Below are 15,936 nucleotides of genomic sequence, written 5' to 3'. Positions count from 1 at the left end.
GTGTACTATAACAGCACACTGCAATCGCCATTCCTTCTGCCAAGCGTGGCGATTAGGTAACCTCCCATAAGTATAAGGAGGTTTATGCCTTGCTGTGAGTGTCTATTGGCTGAAAAGTAATCTTTATATCTATAAATCTAAACTTTAGACATTTTACTGTTACTATAATAAATTATATTATCATTATGTGTTTATTTATATTAAAATGATTGTAATAGAATTTTTCGTTTCATTACGTGTATGTTTTTAAGCTAGGGACATGTGTTATAATTTACTCTCTGTATGAGATAAGGGTTTGTTTTTCCTATTACTCATAATTTTTCCAATTTTCTCCTATGAGAACCTTTCTGGTGTATTAAAGAAAATATAAATATTTTTTTTTGATTTAGTCGAACAATTTTCGAGTTATGTATGTATGTATATATATATATATATATATATATATATATATATATATATACGTGTTTGTGTGTGTATATATATAATATTATTTTATAGGAATATTATATTAATTAAAATAAAGTTACTATGTATGTAAACACAATGGATATTGTAACATAATTAATTTTCCCTTTAACTGTACATTCCACCGCCGCATTATAGATGGCGTTGATTAAGCACTTCTCATCAATAAGGCCCTTCCCTATCGAGGATGGTATCGATCTAAACCTTAATTATCCTGACTGCCGGACGAAATGTCTGCCCGATCTCTTTGAAACTCCCGACGACTGAATGCCGCCAATTCGTGTTCTTTGTTTGTTTTTACTTCCCAACATGCGTCCAAAGAATTTTAACAATGATCACTTTGAAAATATTTCACTTCGCGCCGGTCCATTTAGGCATATCTCCGTGAAGGTATTTTAAAACTAAAGAAAACACACCATCCATTAACATCCATACAGTTTGGAATCCTATTGATAAATCTTTTAGAATTTCACTCGCGAATGAAAGTCATTAAAACTAAATAAATCAAGACGTTAAAGTTATTTTATTTAAACAACTTCACGGCTCGCCTGTTCCCGGGGTAGACAGGGCCACTGACATTTATTTACATTTTACAATCATATCGTGATATCCGTCCGCAAGTTTTAGTCGAGCTTCTTGTAAAAGCGAATAATATATTCCCATAACTTCAAGTTATGCGACTTTAGATCTTAGATTAGCACGACAGTATATATAATAGGATGCACGTAACTTAGTTTCAACTTAACAAGATGTTTCGGAAAGTACCCCACGTATTTCATCACTTAAGATAACAACGCGCGTAAGTGTAATCACTTAGAAATCTTCAAAACTGACGTCGACCCAAGAAAATTTGATGATGTTTGCTTTACGAGTATAATTAAACCAAAAGTTATAAATAAATATGTAGATTGTCTTAACTTAGTTGAAGCCAATTACGGAAGGCGTATATAACCGGTTATTAATCAAATTAAAATGCAAAAAATCAATTAAAGAGATGCTATGATGAAGCGATTACACCAGGGATGAGCAACACGCGGCCCGCGGGTCGCATGCGGCCCTCGAGGCATGTAAATTTTTTTTTTTTAAAGGATAACAAAGTGTCTAATTAGTTTTGAATATCTTAAATACAAACATATACCACGCTTATAACATGTTTTGAACCTGGTATATATACTTTATTTTCTTCATGGCCCCTTGTTTTTGAAACTGCGGGCCTCCGAGCAAAAAAGGTTGCTCACCCCTGGATTACACAATACGGGATAAACATGCTTTAATGGAACATTTGATTGGACGCAGCCGCTAACAGAATTTATAATTGATTTTACGATAACCTATGTCCAATCCGTCCCGTAGGCTTTGTTCATATGTATTGGATTATTTATTCGAGGTAAAACAATATTAATCAACTTATTTGAGCAATTTATGAATTAGGGCCGCGAAACTCTTTGAGAAAACGGTTCAAAGAAATCAATATTCTTATTGTGACCTCACAATATATTTATGATAATATTACAATTAAACGCTTACAATAATCATAATAAATTCAAAAATATAGGATACGTCCATAGTGTATTCACAAGGCACCGTGAAAAACTGACTGTACTAAAGTTTCGACTGCAAAAATCTCTTCAATTATTTGTAATTAACTAAATCAGATTTTTTAATAAATCCTCAAAACTTTATTGGACTACCATTTGAAAAAATCACAATGCATATTAAAAGTAAATTGACGGAAAAGGCTTATTATTCAATAGACGAATATTTAAAAAACAAGAATCCTTGGCAGTGATGTCGCTTGATCATTTCGATTTCATTAAGACTATATCTAATAAAGTGTATGTGTATAAATCTGTTTTGTTAAAATACTAAAAGGTGTATTGTTGTGGAGTTTCTTCCTGAATCATCTTCACAACTACAACACCTTGCGAAGCAGAGTAGACACAAAAATAAAGCAGATTAAACAATTAACGATCAATAAGAGTTCTGTTAAAAGGTCTAATGTTGTATAAATTTTATCTTTTATGATCCTGGCGTTTTAAACGCAGCACCTGTGTTATTTTGCGAAATTTTAATTTGGTAATATGCAAGACCTGAAGATAAAATAGACTTATTTTGTTAGGATCGGACCAATGAGACCAATTGACAATATTTAAGGATCACAGAATAGTTGTGACTTATGGACGTAATATATCACAGTTCAATATGTAACTATGGGTGCTGCAAAGAACTGACATTAAAATGCGAATTTAAATATACAAATAAAATTAAAATTCTTTCATATTTTAGATATATTACAACTAAATCAATTAGAATTATATAGGAAGTTGAATGAATAAAAAAGAATGTAAATAGCTTGAAGAAATATTAGTCAGATAATTAAAATTATCGAATTTAAGAGGTATCGCTATATTGAAAGATGTTAAAGTCTTACAGGGGGCCGCGAAACGGGAAAAACGGCTCTCGAAACAAATCCTATTAAGGAAAAATAGATTTCTGAACGAAACAGCATTCGGTCCCTACTCAAACGGAAATAGAAATACACTGAACGGAAGTGAAACTAATTAAGTTATCCACGCTCCGTGCGACTTGCGGTTTATTTTCGTACTATTCCATGCTTCAAATAATAATACGATTCTAAAGGTTTTACTGTCAACACTGTTGGAAGAGTAACATACACTGATGTTCCGATAACAATTCCTGAGCGAAATTCCACAGAGGGTGTTTTGAAATAAACCGACAGTGAACATTCGATCTTAGTCGTATCAACTTTCGTTTGGTTTTACCTTGGCAAGGGTTGAATCGGCAAAGTAGGGTATACGGTATCCAAATATCTATGTTTTGCGTGTAAATAGGCGCGAGTGAGGCGTCAAACCAGGTGCGGACTTTTGGATAAATCGATGACGGAGCACGGAGAAGCTTGTTATGTCAGTTGCTATTATTATTTTAACCGAAATTCAAGTGACAAAAATATATGTCTATTCTTAGATTTGATTTTAAAGACTTCTTTTGACCATAACAACACTTCATTCTCAATTGTGAAATACTTTTTAATTTTACGTAATAATTTTTTTTATCATCTTTGATATTTATATCACCATCATATCTCATCATCATACTTTGTTGATAGTTTACGATTTTCTCTCTATGTATGAAATAGTGGAATCTAGACATTTCAAGAATGATGTTAAATAAGGCTTTCATTTTGTTACAGAAATATCAAGCTCTACAGAAGCAGAACATGTTACAGCAGCACCGACGCCGCCAGTACCACTGCGACCAGAATACGCACATCCTGCTGGAGTTGAAGCATTAGATCCATACAATTCAGAGAATAATCATCCAGCACCACATCACAAAGATTATCTTGAAGAAGATTACGATCACGAGACTCATAAAGAAGACGATCATGACAGTCGAGATGATGCAGATGAACTGCCTTCGCTGTCCGGTGATCACTTATTGCAAAGCTCGACTGATGATTTACCAATATTTCTCCTAGAACCTCAGCACGCATTTGTTGTTAGAAATAAACCAGCCATGTTGAGATGTCGAGCCGCGAACGCTCTGCAAGTATATTTCAAATGCAACGACGTACGTTCCGTCGCAAGTACTCAGTTCGAGTTTGTTGACCCACAGAGTGGCGTGAGGATTGTTGAGGCAGAATGTAACGTTACTAGAGATCAAGTTGAAGAGTATTTTAGTGAAGAATTCTCTTGTACCTGCTTTGCGTGGAGTAGTAGAGGGGATATAAGAAGTCAACCGGCTATCGTCAAACTTGCTTGTGAGTATTATAATGATTCAGACAATAAACATCAAATACTTTTAGAAGATAAGATATTAATATATATATATATATATATATATATATATATATATATATATTAATATCTTATTAATAAAATTTAAATCAAAAATGTGTTTTTAAAAACGATGAAATTCTCGTCATTATGACACAATTGTAAACGCATCCTTATTTCTGACTAAGGAAATTAGTGATTCTTAGAGTATTAGCTCTGTCTGTTGAAATATTATATATATATATATATATATATATATATATATATATATATATATATATGTGTGTGTGTGTGTGTGTGTGTGTGTGTGTGTGTGTGTATTTAATGGAATCAGGCGTTACCTTTCGGAAGTCCATCCTAAGTAAGAATAGGACCAATATTTAGCCACTTTAGCACGTGCGGAAGTAGCTAAATTTGGCCCTTTTCTTACACACACACACACACACACACACATATATATAGATAAATATATATATATATATATATATATATATATATATATAATATTGCAACAGACAGAGCTAATACTCTAAGAATCACTAATTTCCTTAGTCAGAAATAAGGATGCGTTTACAATTGTGTCATAATGACGAGAATTTCATCGTTTTTAAAAACACATTTTTGATTTAAATTTTATTAATAAAGATACATAGAATGTATCAGATAATTGGGTATTTGCCATGAATTTTCCATTATTATTAAAAAACACATTTAACGAGTTTTAGGTGTAAATATATTAGGATGAATGATTCGCTTGTTTGTGGTCAACTGATATATGAAATAACTCAATCAAAAATTATTTTTTTCCATAATTAATTAACAGTAATGATAATAAAGTAAGAAGAAGGCTTTTCAAAGTTCAGATTACATATGTCTTTGCAGACTTTGTACTGCTAGAAATTATTAGTCTGTCGCATATTTCAAAGAAATCACTATATACAGGATGATTAGAATTTGGTGTGAAAGCTTTAAAGTTTTCTTAATGACAAATGATTGTGTAATAATAAATGACTAATTATTCATCCTTTTAAAGCTTTCGTACTTATAATTAATTACGCTGTTAAAGTTATATGTGCACCTTTTAAAAATGTAGTCATGTATAAAAACACTTAGATTTCTTAATACCTTTTAAAGGCCACTACAATCGACTTACCTTTCACTTGCTTACTAAAGTGCCATTAAAAGAGAGCTATTAAATCTTTATAAGTAATTACGACATTTAGATCATCGCTATTCTCGAAAATTACTCGTTTCTTTAGTAGTATTTGACATGACTTTTTCTTTAAACTGAAAGATATGTTTCATATTTGTCCTCTGAGTGTCACGATTTTCTATTCATGGAGTAATCTTCGTCTTAATTACAATCCACCTGTTCCTATATTTGGCTTGGGAAGCGCAGCGTGAAGTTTGGTGTTAAATTCCGGAAGAATCAAATTTAGAATCGATTTTTTCTTTAAAACTTCATGTCGCATTTTAGAAGATTATATCGATTTAAATAAAAAATCGATTCTTAATTTAATTTTATTTTATACATTTCCTATAAGATGCGGTGGATATATAAACATCCGTGCAATAAAAAGGTCGATCAACTATATGTAACAGACAGTTTTAAAAATCACTATATCCGTTCCGAATCACATGCCGTGTTACATTTCATCAAAAGTCATAATTCGGTTTGGCTTCCGTTGATAATTTTAGCCTAACCCAGTTCCATCGTCCGCTTCGATACATTCAACTTCTAAGTTGTTTAGGAATGTTATTCAAAACTCTTTCACCTATCACTGTTGTCTATATTCTACAGTGAAGTTACGAAAGGAGAGATATTTTTATTTTTTTTGGTATTAATATTTAACACAAAATTATAAATTATATAAGATATAATCTAAAATATTAAAGCTTTACTATTACAGAAAAGTTTGAGAAGTTTTATGAAGGTACATAGTTGTCTTTAAATATATAATAAAATATTACAAATTATAATATATATAATATTACAATAAAAAAATAACTTTAAATCCATTCATTTAATCTAAACACAGTATAGTTGTAATTAAAGATACACACACAAACTAAAATTAATTAATGTCAGAACAAACTACGGAAAGAAAATTATTAGGTAAACCGGAATATAATATCTTCTGTTGATATATTTTAACAGAAAAACCGATTGATTTGTCACCGCTCCGGCATTGAAAATTTGTGTACTAGATGGCAAAAGATTGTTGATAACGAAGGTGAATATATTGTTGATTAGAAATAAAAGCTTGTTAAAAATGTAGCCGTGTGTATTTAACTTAAGAAAGCGACATTAGTTTCCGGTCCCTCTATATATATAACGGGACCAAGGAGGTCCTAGGAGGCTTAGTTTAAGACCTCTTTTGAAGGAGCGAAGGCGGAATTTCGGTTTGGGCCGCTATATACTATTTTACGAGATTGGATCTATATATTCCTGGGTTTTGTCTGTGATTAATCATTTCATAAATTATAAAAGATTATTCACACCACATCTTCAAGACGTTAATAAAAGTCCAGACCACAGCACCGTAGATGTTATTGTATAATAAAATGTATATGCTTAAAAAATATTTAATTTCAATCATTGGTTAATATATATTACATCAACATTGATGTTATATATTATATAATATTAACCAATGTTTTGTAATGTATTTATTAAGCAATATATATATGTAGAGTGTTTCAAACAATCGTTTCAACTCTAAGTCGGTCAGTATAAAAAATAATTTAAACTCTCATACTGTTAATAGTTATCCAATACAGTTAAAATGTAATAACAGGCTGTATTCATAGACTCAATCAATTTACAAGACAACCCCATTAACTTCAAGTCAATTATCCTTCATTCAAATATGGTATTATTTAATTATTTTTTAGTTTGAATAGAGGTCGAGTGATTTTGATGATACAAAGATGGACCAACAAAAGATATATTGCTTTAATGCGCTAGTACAAAATCGATTACCGTCTCGAATATTTTCAATGTTACTTGGATGTAAATCATCTGTGCGTATTAAATAAATGTAAGCCCGACCGTCTGTTTGATATACGGCCGACATTTCTTAATATATGACACAAATTACCTATTGCTTTGTGCCCACACTAGTGCATTATTAAAATCTATTCAATATCGAAAATTTATATTTCTTGAGGATATATTACTTACGTAATTGAATTTTAATTGGTTTAATTCATATCTTGATTGCACATTACATTGCACTACTTACTTATTTTTAAAAATTTATAGGCAAAATATACACTTGTAAAATAGGATTCTATCTATAATCTAATAAATAAAATTCTCGTGTCACGGTGTTCGAACTTGAACTCCTCCGAAACGGCTAGACCGATTTTTACCAAATTTTACATGCGTATTCAGTATGTCTGAGAATCGGCTTCTATCTATTTTCCATACCCCTAAGTGATAAGGGTGGTCCACCCCTAAATTTTATTTTTAATTTTTTTGGACAATTTTTTTGGTTTTTATTTTATTATGATACAGCATACAAAAATACATACAAACCTAAATTTTCACCCCTCTACGATCAACCCTTACCTTACATTTGTTAATTAAAAACTTTAATTTTTTTCGCAAAACAACGTTTGCGGGATCAGCTAGTAATATCTATAAATTTAGATTTTTAAAAGAATAAAATTTTGCGTGCTATACTGTATTATTTGGGAAGACACTTAGACCACTAGACTTGCAAACGCTTTGATTCACGAGATACAATCTTATATAGTTCACAATTTGTGCATTAATTATATAGGATTGTACACTCATAATCAAGTTTCCAAAGATTGGATATAAGCGTCCTATGTCCTTCACCTGTTAAGCGTGGCGATTAAAGTATATATCCTCAAAGTTATCTTTGTGGGAGAACTATGCAGTAGACGAAATTATTTAAGATAATAGAAAAAAAATATTTTAAGAGAGAAGAAGTTTAGCAGCTATTATTCGCAACATACGTGATAATTATTCGAACACAAAACAGCATTATTTTTCGACACGTATACAGAATTCGTAATAATGTTATAACGATTCGTAGCACAAAGGCGGCTTTGTGCGGAGACAATAAAATCCCTCGCAATGAGAGCGCATTGAACAGGAATCAGAATAAACACTCGCGAGTCTCAAGTCATAAACGTCTAAATATACACGAAACAGGCGAGTGAGACGTTCCCACTTCATCCTAATTGCGAGTAGCAGCCGCGTGTAACGCAAACGGACTAAATTCTCATTCTGACAGTTTTAATTGTTCCATGAGAGCTTTAAATATACTCACAAGTGGCATCTACGCATCTATTAATGAGTGTACCTAGTGTGACGCAGTAGATGTCGGTACTACGTCTTGTATACGGAGATTTAGTGCGACCCGCTGCTTCTAAATCGTCTAAAATTATTATCCTGGTTGTTTTTAATGGAACATTGAGCACGTGTTATATTGAATACACCCGTAAATGACGGGATTGGTTGCTATTAAACTGATATACGAAGATCTATAGCAAAAAAAATATTTCGTATTATTAATTTTATTCTACATTTTTATATATTTTCGATTTATTTATTATTAGTGAAATATTACAAAAAAAATTAATAATAAGACAAATTATATATGGGAAGACTAATTAAAAGTTTAACAAATATAAAGATAATCGTCGCAGAGTTAAGCAAGCGACAACAAAAAAATATAATTCTGTAATATAGGCACATAACGAACGCACTATCACTAGAATATTATATAGACAAAAAGTATATATATGGGGGAATATACCGAAATCGCCACGCTTAGTGGTGTTATGGTATGCAGAGGATGCAGCTGCATATCCTCTGAAAACTTATATATGAGCAGTGGCAATCCTATATAATCAATGCGAAAATTGAGAGTTATACAATATATTCCCGGGGTCGAACCCAGGACCCACTATCGCGAGCAAGTTCTCCACCGCTAGGCTACCCTGTACAATTATTTGTGGTGTCTTATAGCAGGGTTGAGCAACCTTTTTAACTTTCGGGTCAATTTAATTCTAAAATTTTTTGTCGCGCCCGCACATAAAGTGACACTTATTAATATTTTACAAAAGATTATTTTAATTAATTCATAAGAATTAAAAAAATAGTAAAGATTTTATATATGAATTTTAATGTTAAATTAAAACAAACAAGATAAGAATAGCAAAACTAATATACCAGAAATTTGGCAATGTTTTTTTAAAACAAGCTGATCAATATCATCCGGAATTTATGAGATAGTTACATTACGCAGCATTCTAATTTTGCATCATTCAATCTCGATCGGTATACATTTTCGATTATTTTGATTTAGTATGTACTACCATTTTATTAAAATCAATTTTATAACAATATATTGGTTAAAAAAGTCAATAAAATAATTTCAATTTTAGAAATACTTTGTGGGCCGTATCAGCATGTTGAACTGGCTGAAATTTGCCTGCGGACCGCGTGATGGTCACCCCTAACTTATAGGCTTTCTCTACATAGAATGGTGGTAGCATATAACAGGTTAAAAAGACTATATACTAATACAGTATGCAGTTTTTTCCCATCTAATTATTCATAAATACATATTTATTATCTATTTAAATAGTAATTTAAAAATATTTCGTGGTTTTTATAGGTTTTTTATAGAATACACTTTGGAGAGTGCTCGAAGGCTGTTTTCGAACTGATTGAGCCATCTCCATTATTTTATCGGACTACTAGGCGCAGGCAAAAGTTTCATCCATACGTTGTTGACAGACCCAAGAGTCGAACTAAACGGTTTGACAGTTCGTTTTTGGTGAGAGTCGCAAAGATTTGAATGACCTGCCCGGGTTTATTTTTCCAGATAAGTTGGACTCTGGAGCCGTTAAGAGTTGTGTGAGTAGGCTTCTTTTGGATGGGCGTGTACCACCTTCGTCTTCATCTACACTTTCCATCAGGTGAGATGGAAGACAAACTCCTAATCCATTATACAACTATATAAAAAAATATTACGTAATATATAAAGTCTACATATGTGAACAATTTGAATCCACAACAACAACAACAAATTTCTTCGAAAAACATCGTGAAGCCATATTTAAGACAACAACATTTCGCACGTTCGCGAATTCAAACATTTCAAGCGTTGCTACCTAATTCGTACCACGTGTAGATACGATTTTCGTACCGGAAATGAAACGTAGCCTGCTGAATTTATTGCTTTACACGAACTCCCGTATATCATTCACGCTCGGCAACCGCGGCCCGTAGGATTCTACATGATTTCATGCACTTAAAACTACTTATTGTCAACTGCAGTATATCACTAATATATATTCACATAAAAAAATATTTATTCGTATTTATAAACGTGTGCTTTGGAATATCTACACATACAGGTGAAAACCTTAAAGGTTGGTTGGCTGTTAATTAATGAAAAAATAAATAACCTAATGGTAATATAGAACGTAAAAAATGTTTTCGATATTCGATTAATTATACCTTACATTTTATTGTGGTTTATCTCCTCAAACAGGCTTTGTATTGACATCTATTGGCCTGTTGTATTCCAATAGAAAAAAATGTATGAAGATATTTGAACAATCACTTTATACAGGAAGTTTAAATATATATGTAAAAGCTTTAAAAGTTTTAAAGCTTAACACTTACAAATAATCATCCTGTATATATGATATCCTAAAAATCAACGACAAACCAAAATTATTCAAAGAATAGGTAGTATCCATCTTCAGGCATTTCATTAAAAAAAAGTTTAATTATGTCTGCAGAACTTATATGAATATCGTTTATTATATAAGACTTATGTAAATTTAATTTATATTTTTTTTACTAAAAAACCTTAACTCACTTCAGCCGTCGTCCACAGCTAGACATAGCTCATAAGATTTTTAATTAGATGTATGTTTTACAAAAAGTTTTCCAAAAACTCGCCATATCGTTCTGCAACCACTGTATTCATCTGATTTGGCTCTATGCAACTTCTGGCTATTCAAAAGATCATAGCAGGGACGCCGTTTTGACACGATTGAGGAAATAAAAACTGAAAAGATCTTGAGGGCTATACTCGAAAAATACTATTTCGACTGTTTCGAAGCCTGGTAAAAGGTATCGCTAAAGTAAGGCTTATCGAACGAGGATTACTTTGAAGGGGATGAAATTGAATTGGAAGAATAATTAAAGATTTTACGTTTCATGAAAAAATTTACTCTTACTTTTTGATCTCAATTATTTAGTATATCCAAACATTTCCTGAAAATAATTATTTCTTTTTTTATTATTTTAAATGACCCATTTTTCCTTTTTTTAATTATTTTAAATGACCCATTTTTCCTATGTCTAAACGATCAGTCGAGTTAAAAAATATATTGACATCATTTTTAAGTTACAAAATATACATTTTAAATGCAATATGTCACTGCACACTTTCAAAATTACTATCAGAATACGCAGCTGTTCTAACGCTAATTTATATTGAAGCTGACTGTTGTGACTTGAAGATAATCCTTTAACGCTGCCAGCATTAGCTCTGTGCCATCTGTCCAACATTTGCTACCTTTTTAATTGACAGTGTCATCCTATATGATCATTTCGAAATCACTTTAGTAATTCAACTAAGCTTTTTAAGCTGCTATGGGTTAGACTAATGTAGTATTAACCCTTTACACTCGAGGCCGTTTTCGCGCGGACCTGCCAGCAACTTAGGACATTTTTTAGCGCTTTTCGTGACTTTACTACCGCTAACATAAAATGATTACACACGCAAAGTAGCATACAAAACTTTTATATTTTAATACTCAATGTATCTTTACATAAGAAAAGGACCATTATTTAGCCCCTTCCGCACATGCAGTGGTTGTCGTGCATAAAAGTGCACCACCCGCCCCTCCCCGGGGCATCTTCAGGAGTTATGTTACACCGATTAGTGCCAAACACAGAGTTTCTGCCATTCATTTCATTGCACGACTACCACTGCATGTGCGGAAGTGGCTCAATATTGGTCCTTTTCTTACATTTTACACTTCATAAGACTATACAAAGAGAGCATAGGGACACGCGTCGAAGGAACTAAATGTAAACAACTATCGCCGCGCATCAAGTTGAGTGACGAAGTAGTGAGCGACAATCACCTCTCGAGTGCAAAGGGTTAAGATTTGACTTCTGGTTCTTCGCTTCGTTCTTTCAGTCCATAGACGCCCACTGCATTATTTAATGGATTCAGGCGTTACATTGCGGAAGTCCATCCTAAATAAGAACTCGGAACTAAGCACTCGGTGTTTAGCACTAATCGGTGTAACAACTCCTGAAGATGCCCCGTGGAGGGGTGAAACACGTGTTGAGTGAATTTACGGTGGCGGTTGTGTAGTTGGCATTGTCTGTCGCATGCGCATTTACGAGCGGGCTGGCGGGCGGTGCACTTTCATGCACGACAACCACTGCACGTGCGGAAGTGGCTAAATATTGGTCCTTTCTTATTGCCCACTGCATTAGTTAGGCATGCCCCAAAGATATCTATGGGGGCATATACCATATAGCAACGCTTCGCAAGCGAGTTGACAATCGCAGTGTGGTATTATAGTATGCAGGGGACGCTGCTGCTCATTCTTTATAAACTTGTTCATAAGTACTGCAATCCTATATAATTAATGCACGAAATGTGTATAATATATATGACGGTACGCAAGTCTAAAGAATTGGCTACTACTGCTCGTGGCCACATATATGGGGATTACATATCCTAGTCTACTTCAAAAACGATAAAGGAAGAAATATTAAAGTGATTTTAATATCGAAGATAAATCATGCGAGTATATTAACTCATAATTAGTAATAAAGGGTAAATATAAGTTTAGTGTTAAAGTCAACTTTTGGTAGTACAAAATCTGCAGAGATAGACGGTAAACAATGATTAATTTTAATATGTTGCTATCTGAATTTTAAAAAAGTTTTTTCTTACTTTATTATCATTACTAACGTATTTATGGTACGGGGTATTCGTATGTACAATAAAATGAAACAAACAATTTCAGATCGACACTGGAGAGATTTAAAACTAATATTAAAAGAAATATTATTGACCAAAGTACATTATTCTATTCAAGAATACTATACTGATGTAAATACTTGAAATAAAATGTTGATGCTCACTCAAGAAGATAATTATTGTCAAGAGCAACTGTTGAGTTTCAAGTCGGCTTTTGTCAGCAGATCTGCCTTCTGAGGCGGTGGTAACTTTCTGTAGGGACAACAGTGCCTATATTTTATGTTGATTGACAATTCGAAAGTGCTTGATAAAAGAAAAAAGAACTCTTATTGATCTTCAACTAATTATCTATTTATTTTTTACTTTGCTTTGGTAGGTGTTATAGTTGTGGAGAAGAAACAGGAAGAATCTGAAACTGAAACAACTTTGAAAAACAACTGATTTTTAAAAAGGTTGTACATACTATAATTGATATCAAATAAGGTTTAAAATAAACTTATTTCTAATCACCGTGTTTGTTGCTTGCTTAGGATAGAACTTTTGTAAGGTTCTTGAGAAATTTTACTGAAACACTACATAATTTATTTTTAACTTAACTATGTAAGGTGTTATAGTTGTGGAGAAAAAACGGGAAGAATCTCCAACTGAAACAACTTTGAAAAACTAATGATTTTTAAAAAGGTTATACATACTATAATTGATATCAAATAAGGTTGAAACTGACCATTTTTATAATCACCGTGTTTGTTGCTTGTTTAGGATAATAGAACTTTGGAAAGATTCTTGATAAATTTTACTGAAACACTATACAATAGTTCAGAAACGATACATTTAAGTCCGGTATATTTATATCCAATAAAATCCGCTTCATCAGATCTCACATACGATTAGTCTTCGAGGCAGCTAAAAGCATATTTTAAACTGACGCGGCGCTCATGTTTCAAAATTCACTCAGCCACCGCAACGGAGGCAAACAATAAGAGCAACTCATCTTAGACAGCGCCGCGGTCTCGCCCCGGCCGGGCCCGAGTAATGGAGCATGCACACGCCAGATTTATAGCTTCGCTCTCTTAAAGCACTTCGCAGTTGAAACGTTCATTTTGCACCGCGCCAGTGTGTTAGTTCCTCTAAACGCGATTCAACTGAAATATGCTGTGTCTGTATAAAAATACTGCCAACCCATAGCTCGACGCCTGTAAGCGCATGTCGCAGTAAATCCTCAAAATACGAACGTTTGTCCACTACACATACGGCCGGAAAAACGCAATTAGTCTAAATCGTAATAAATTTTTCAACTATAAATTCTGTTTTTTTAAATGCAAAATAAAATGTATAATTTTTATCAAGAATCGTATAAATTTTTACAACAGTAAAAGGAATAAAGAATGACAATAACAAAAAGCAAGAAAATGTAAATGTGAAGAACGATATTTCTTTCGCATTTCTTAACTAAAATAATGCAAAAAACCTAAGTTTTTCTATTAGTCATATGATAAATGCAATGTTTACATAAAACAGAATGTAACGGAGATAAATAGTTAAGGATGAAATCAAAGAGAGAATGTAACTAAGAAGGAGGCTTAATCCAGTAAGGGTAGCAGAGAAGACGTTGGAGTTTCTGAATGTTGCGACCTCATGGATATCAACACTCATTAAAACTATGGGCAATGGTCTTGAAGATGTCGGTGGCCAGAATTATGTATACCTTGAAAGGATATAACGACAGTATTTTCTTTTATAGCTTCCTTTTTTGAGAGCTTCTCGTTCCCAAATTTTTCAGTATTTTGTTCTTTATTTGTCTTCATCCATCGTTCAAATAATCAAGCATTCTCTCTTCCTTTTTTTGCTCCACAATATCTTTCACTTTCAACTTTTACATTCTGCTCATACATCTTCTATCCTTCGCCACATTTCTTACCATATTTACGTTTTTATTATTGACATTCATATTTTAATTTTTGTTACTAAATTTGTTTGTTTCAGCTGTTAAAGTAGATTTTCATATTACTACATCACAGATGGTTTTTAATATTACCCGTCCTTACGGTTTCTTCATATTTACGAACTTCTTAATAAACTTCTGGTAGAATAATAAGAATAAGTAAGAGAGAGTAAGTGTCTGTGACGGCATTCTGTATCCCTAGCTTCCAATCCTTCTTTGATCGAATTCTATATCTGTTAAGATAGCACTGAATGCAATGACTATTGCAGAGAATCAATAAAAGAAAAATGTTCAAAAATGTAATGCGCGAAGTATAATCCTGTGACACAGAGTAAATCTTAGAATACCGAAAACAAGACTAACGCATCTTATTGTCGTAAATTGAAATATTTGATTCAAGATGAACAGAGATACTAGAATGCTATTTATAGCAGTAATAATAGTCAAACTCCATCAGGAGAATGCAATATAAGAAGGTCGATTGTAAAAAAACAAGAAAGTATCGCCGGCTTCTAAAATCTTTTGATTGTCTTTTAGGATATACTGAAATCTATGATTCCATCTATTCATGTCAGCTGATAGACGCATTGCAAGTCATAGGAATCTTCCGAGACGGTCATCACGTGATCGGTTTATCTAGAGGGGGGAATACCCACGCTGCGTCTACCGGCTCGTGATCTTCTATAACAGAGTTCCCCAAACTTTTTTGTGTCGTAGACCCCTTGCC

The 15,936-nt window shown here is 32.8% G+C and overlaps 1 protein-coding gene across 3 annotated transcripts in view; it reads left to right on the top strand.

The window, feature by feature from the left end:
• LOC137930964 (netrin receptor UNC5C-like) overlaps positions 1-15,936 on the top strand; it is a 115,181-nt gene that overhangs the window by 35,794 nt on the left and 63,451 nt on the right. For all 3 annotated transcript variants that reach the window (XM_068774340.1, XM_068774341.1, XM_068774339.1), the window contains exon 3: positions 3,677-4,246. In XM_068774340.1, coding sequence (XP_068630441.1) covers positions 3,677-4,246 — 570 coding nt within the window. The remainder of the gene's footprint in view (positions 1-3,676; positions 4,247-15,936) is intronic.

Source organism: Battus philenor, unplaced genomic scaffold, assembly GCF_028537555.1.
Source record: "Battus philenor isolate CCGP_79_NKW_IND1 unplaced genomic scaffold, ilBatPhil1.0.hap1 SCAF_7, whole genome shotgun sequence".
NCBI classification, from domain to species: domain Eukaryota; kingdom Metazoa; phylum Arthropoda; class Insecta; order Lepidoptera; family Papilionidae; genus Battus; species Battus philenor.
The sequence above is the reverse complement of the archived record's forward strand: the minus strand, read 5'-3'. Positions and strand labels throughout refer to the sequence as shown.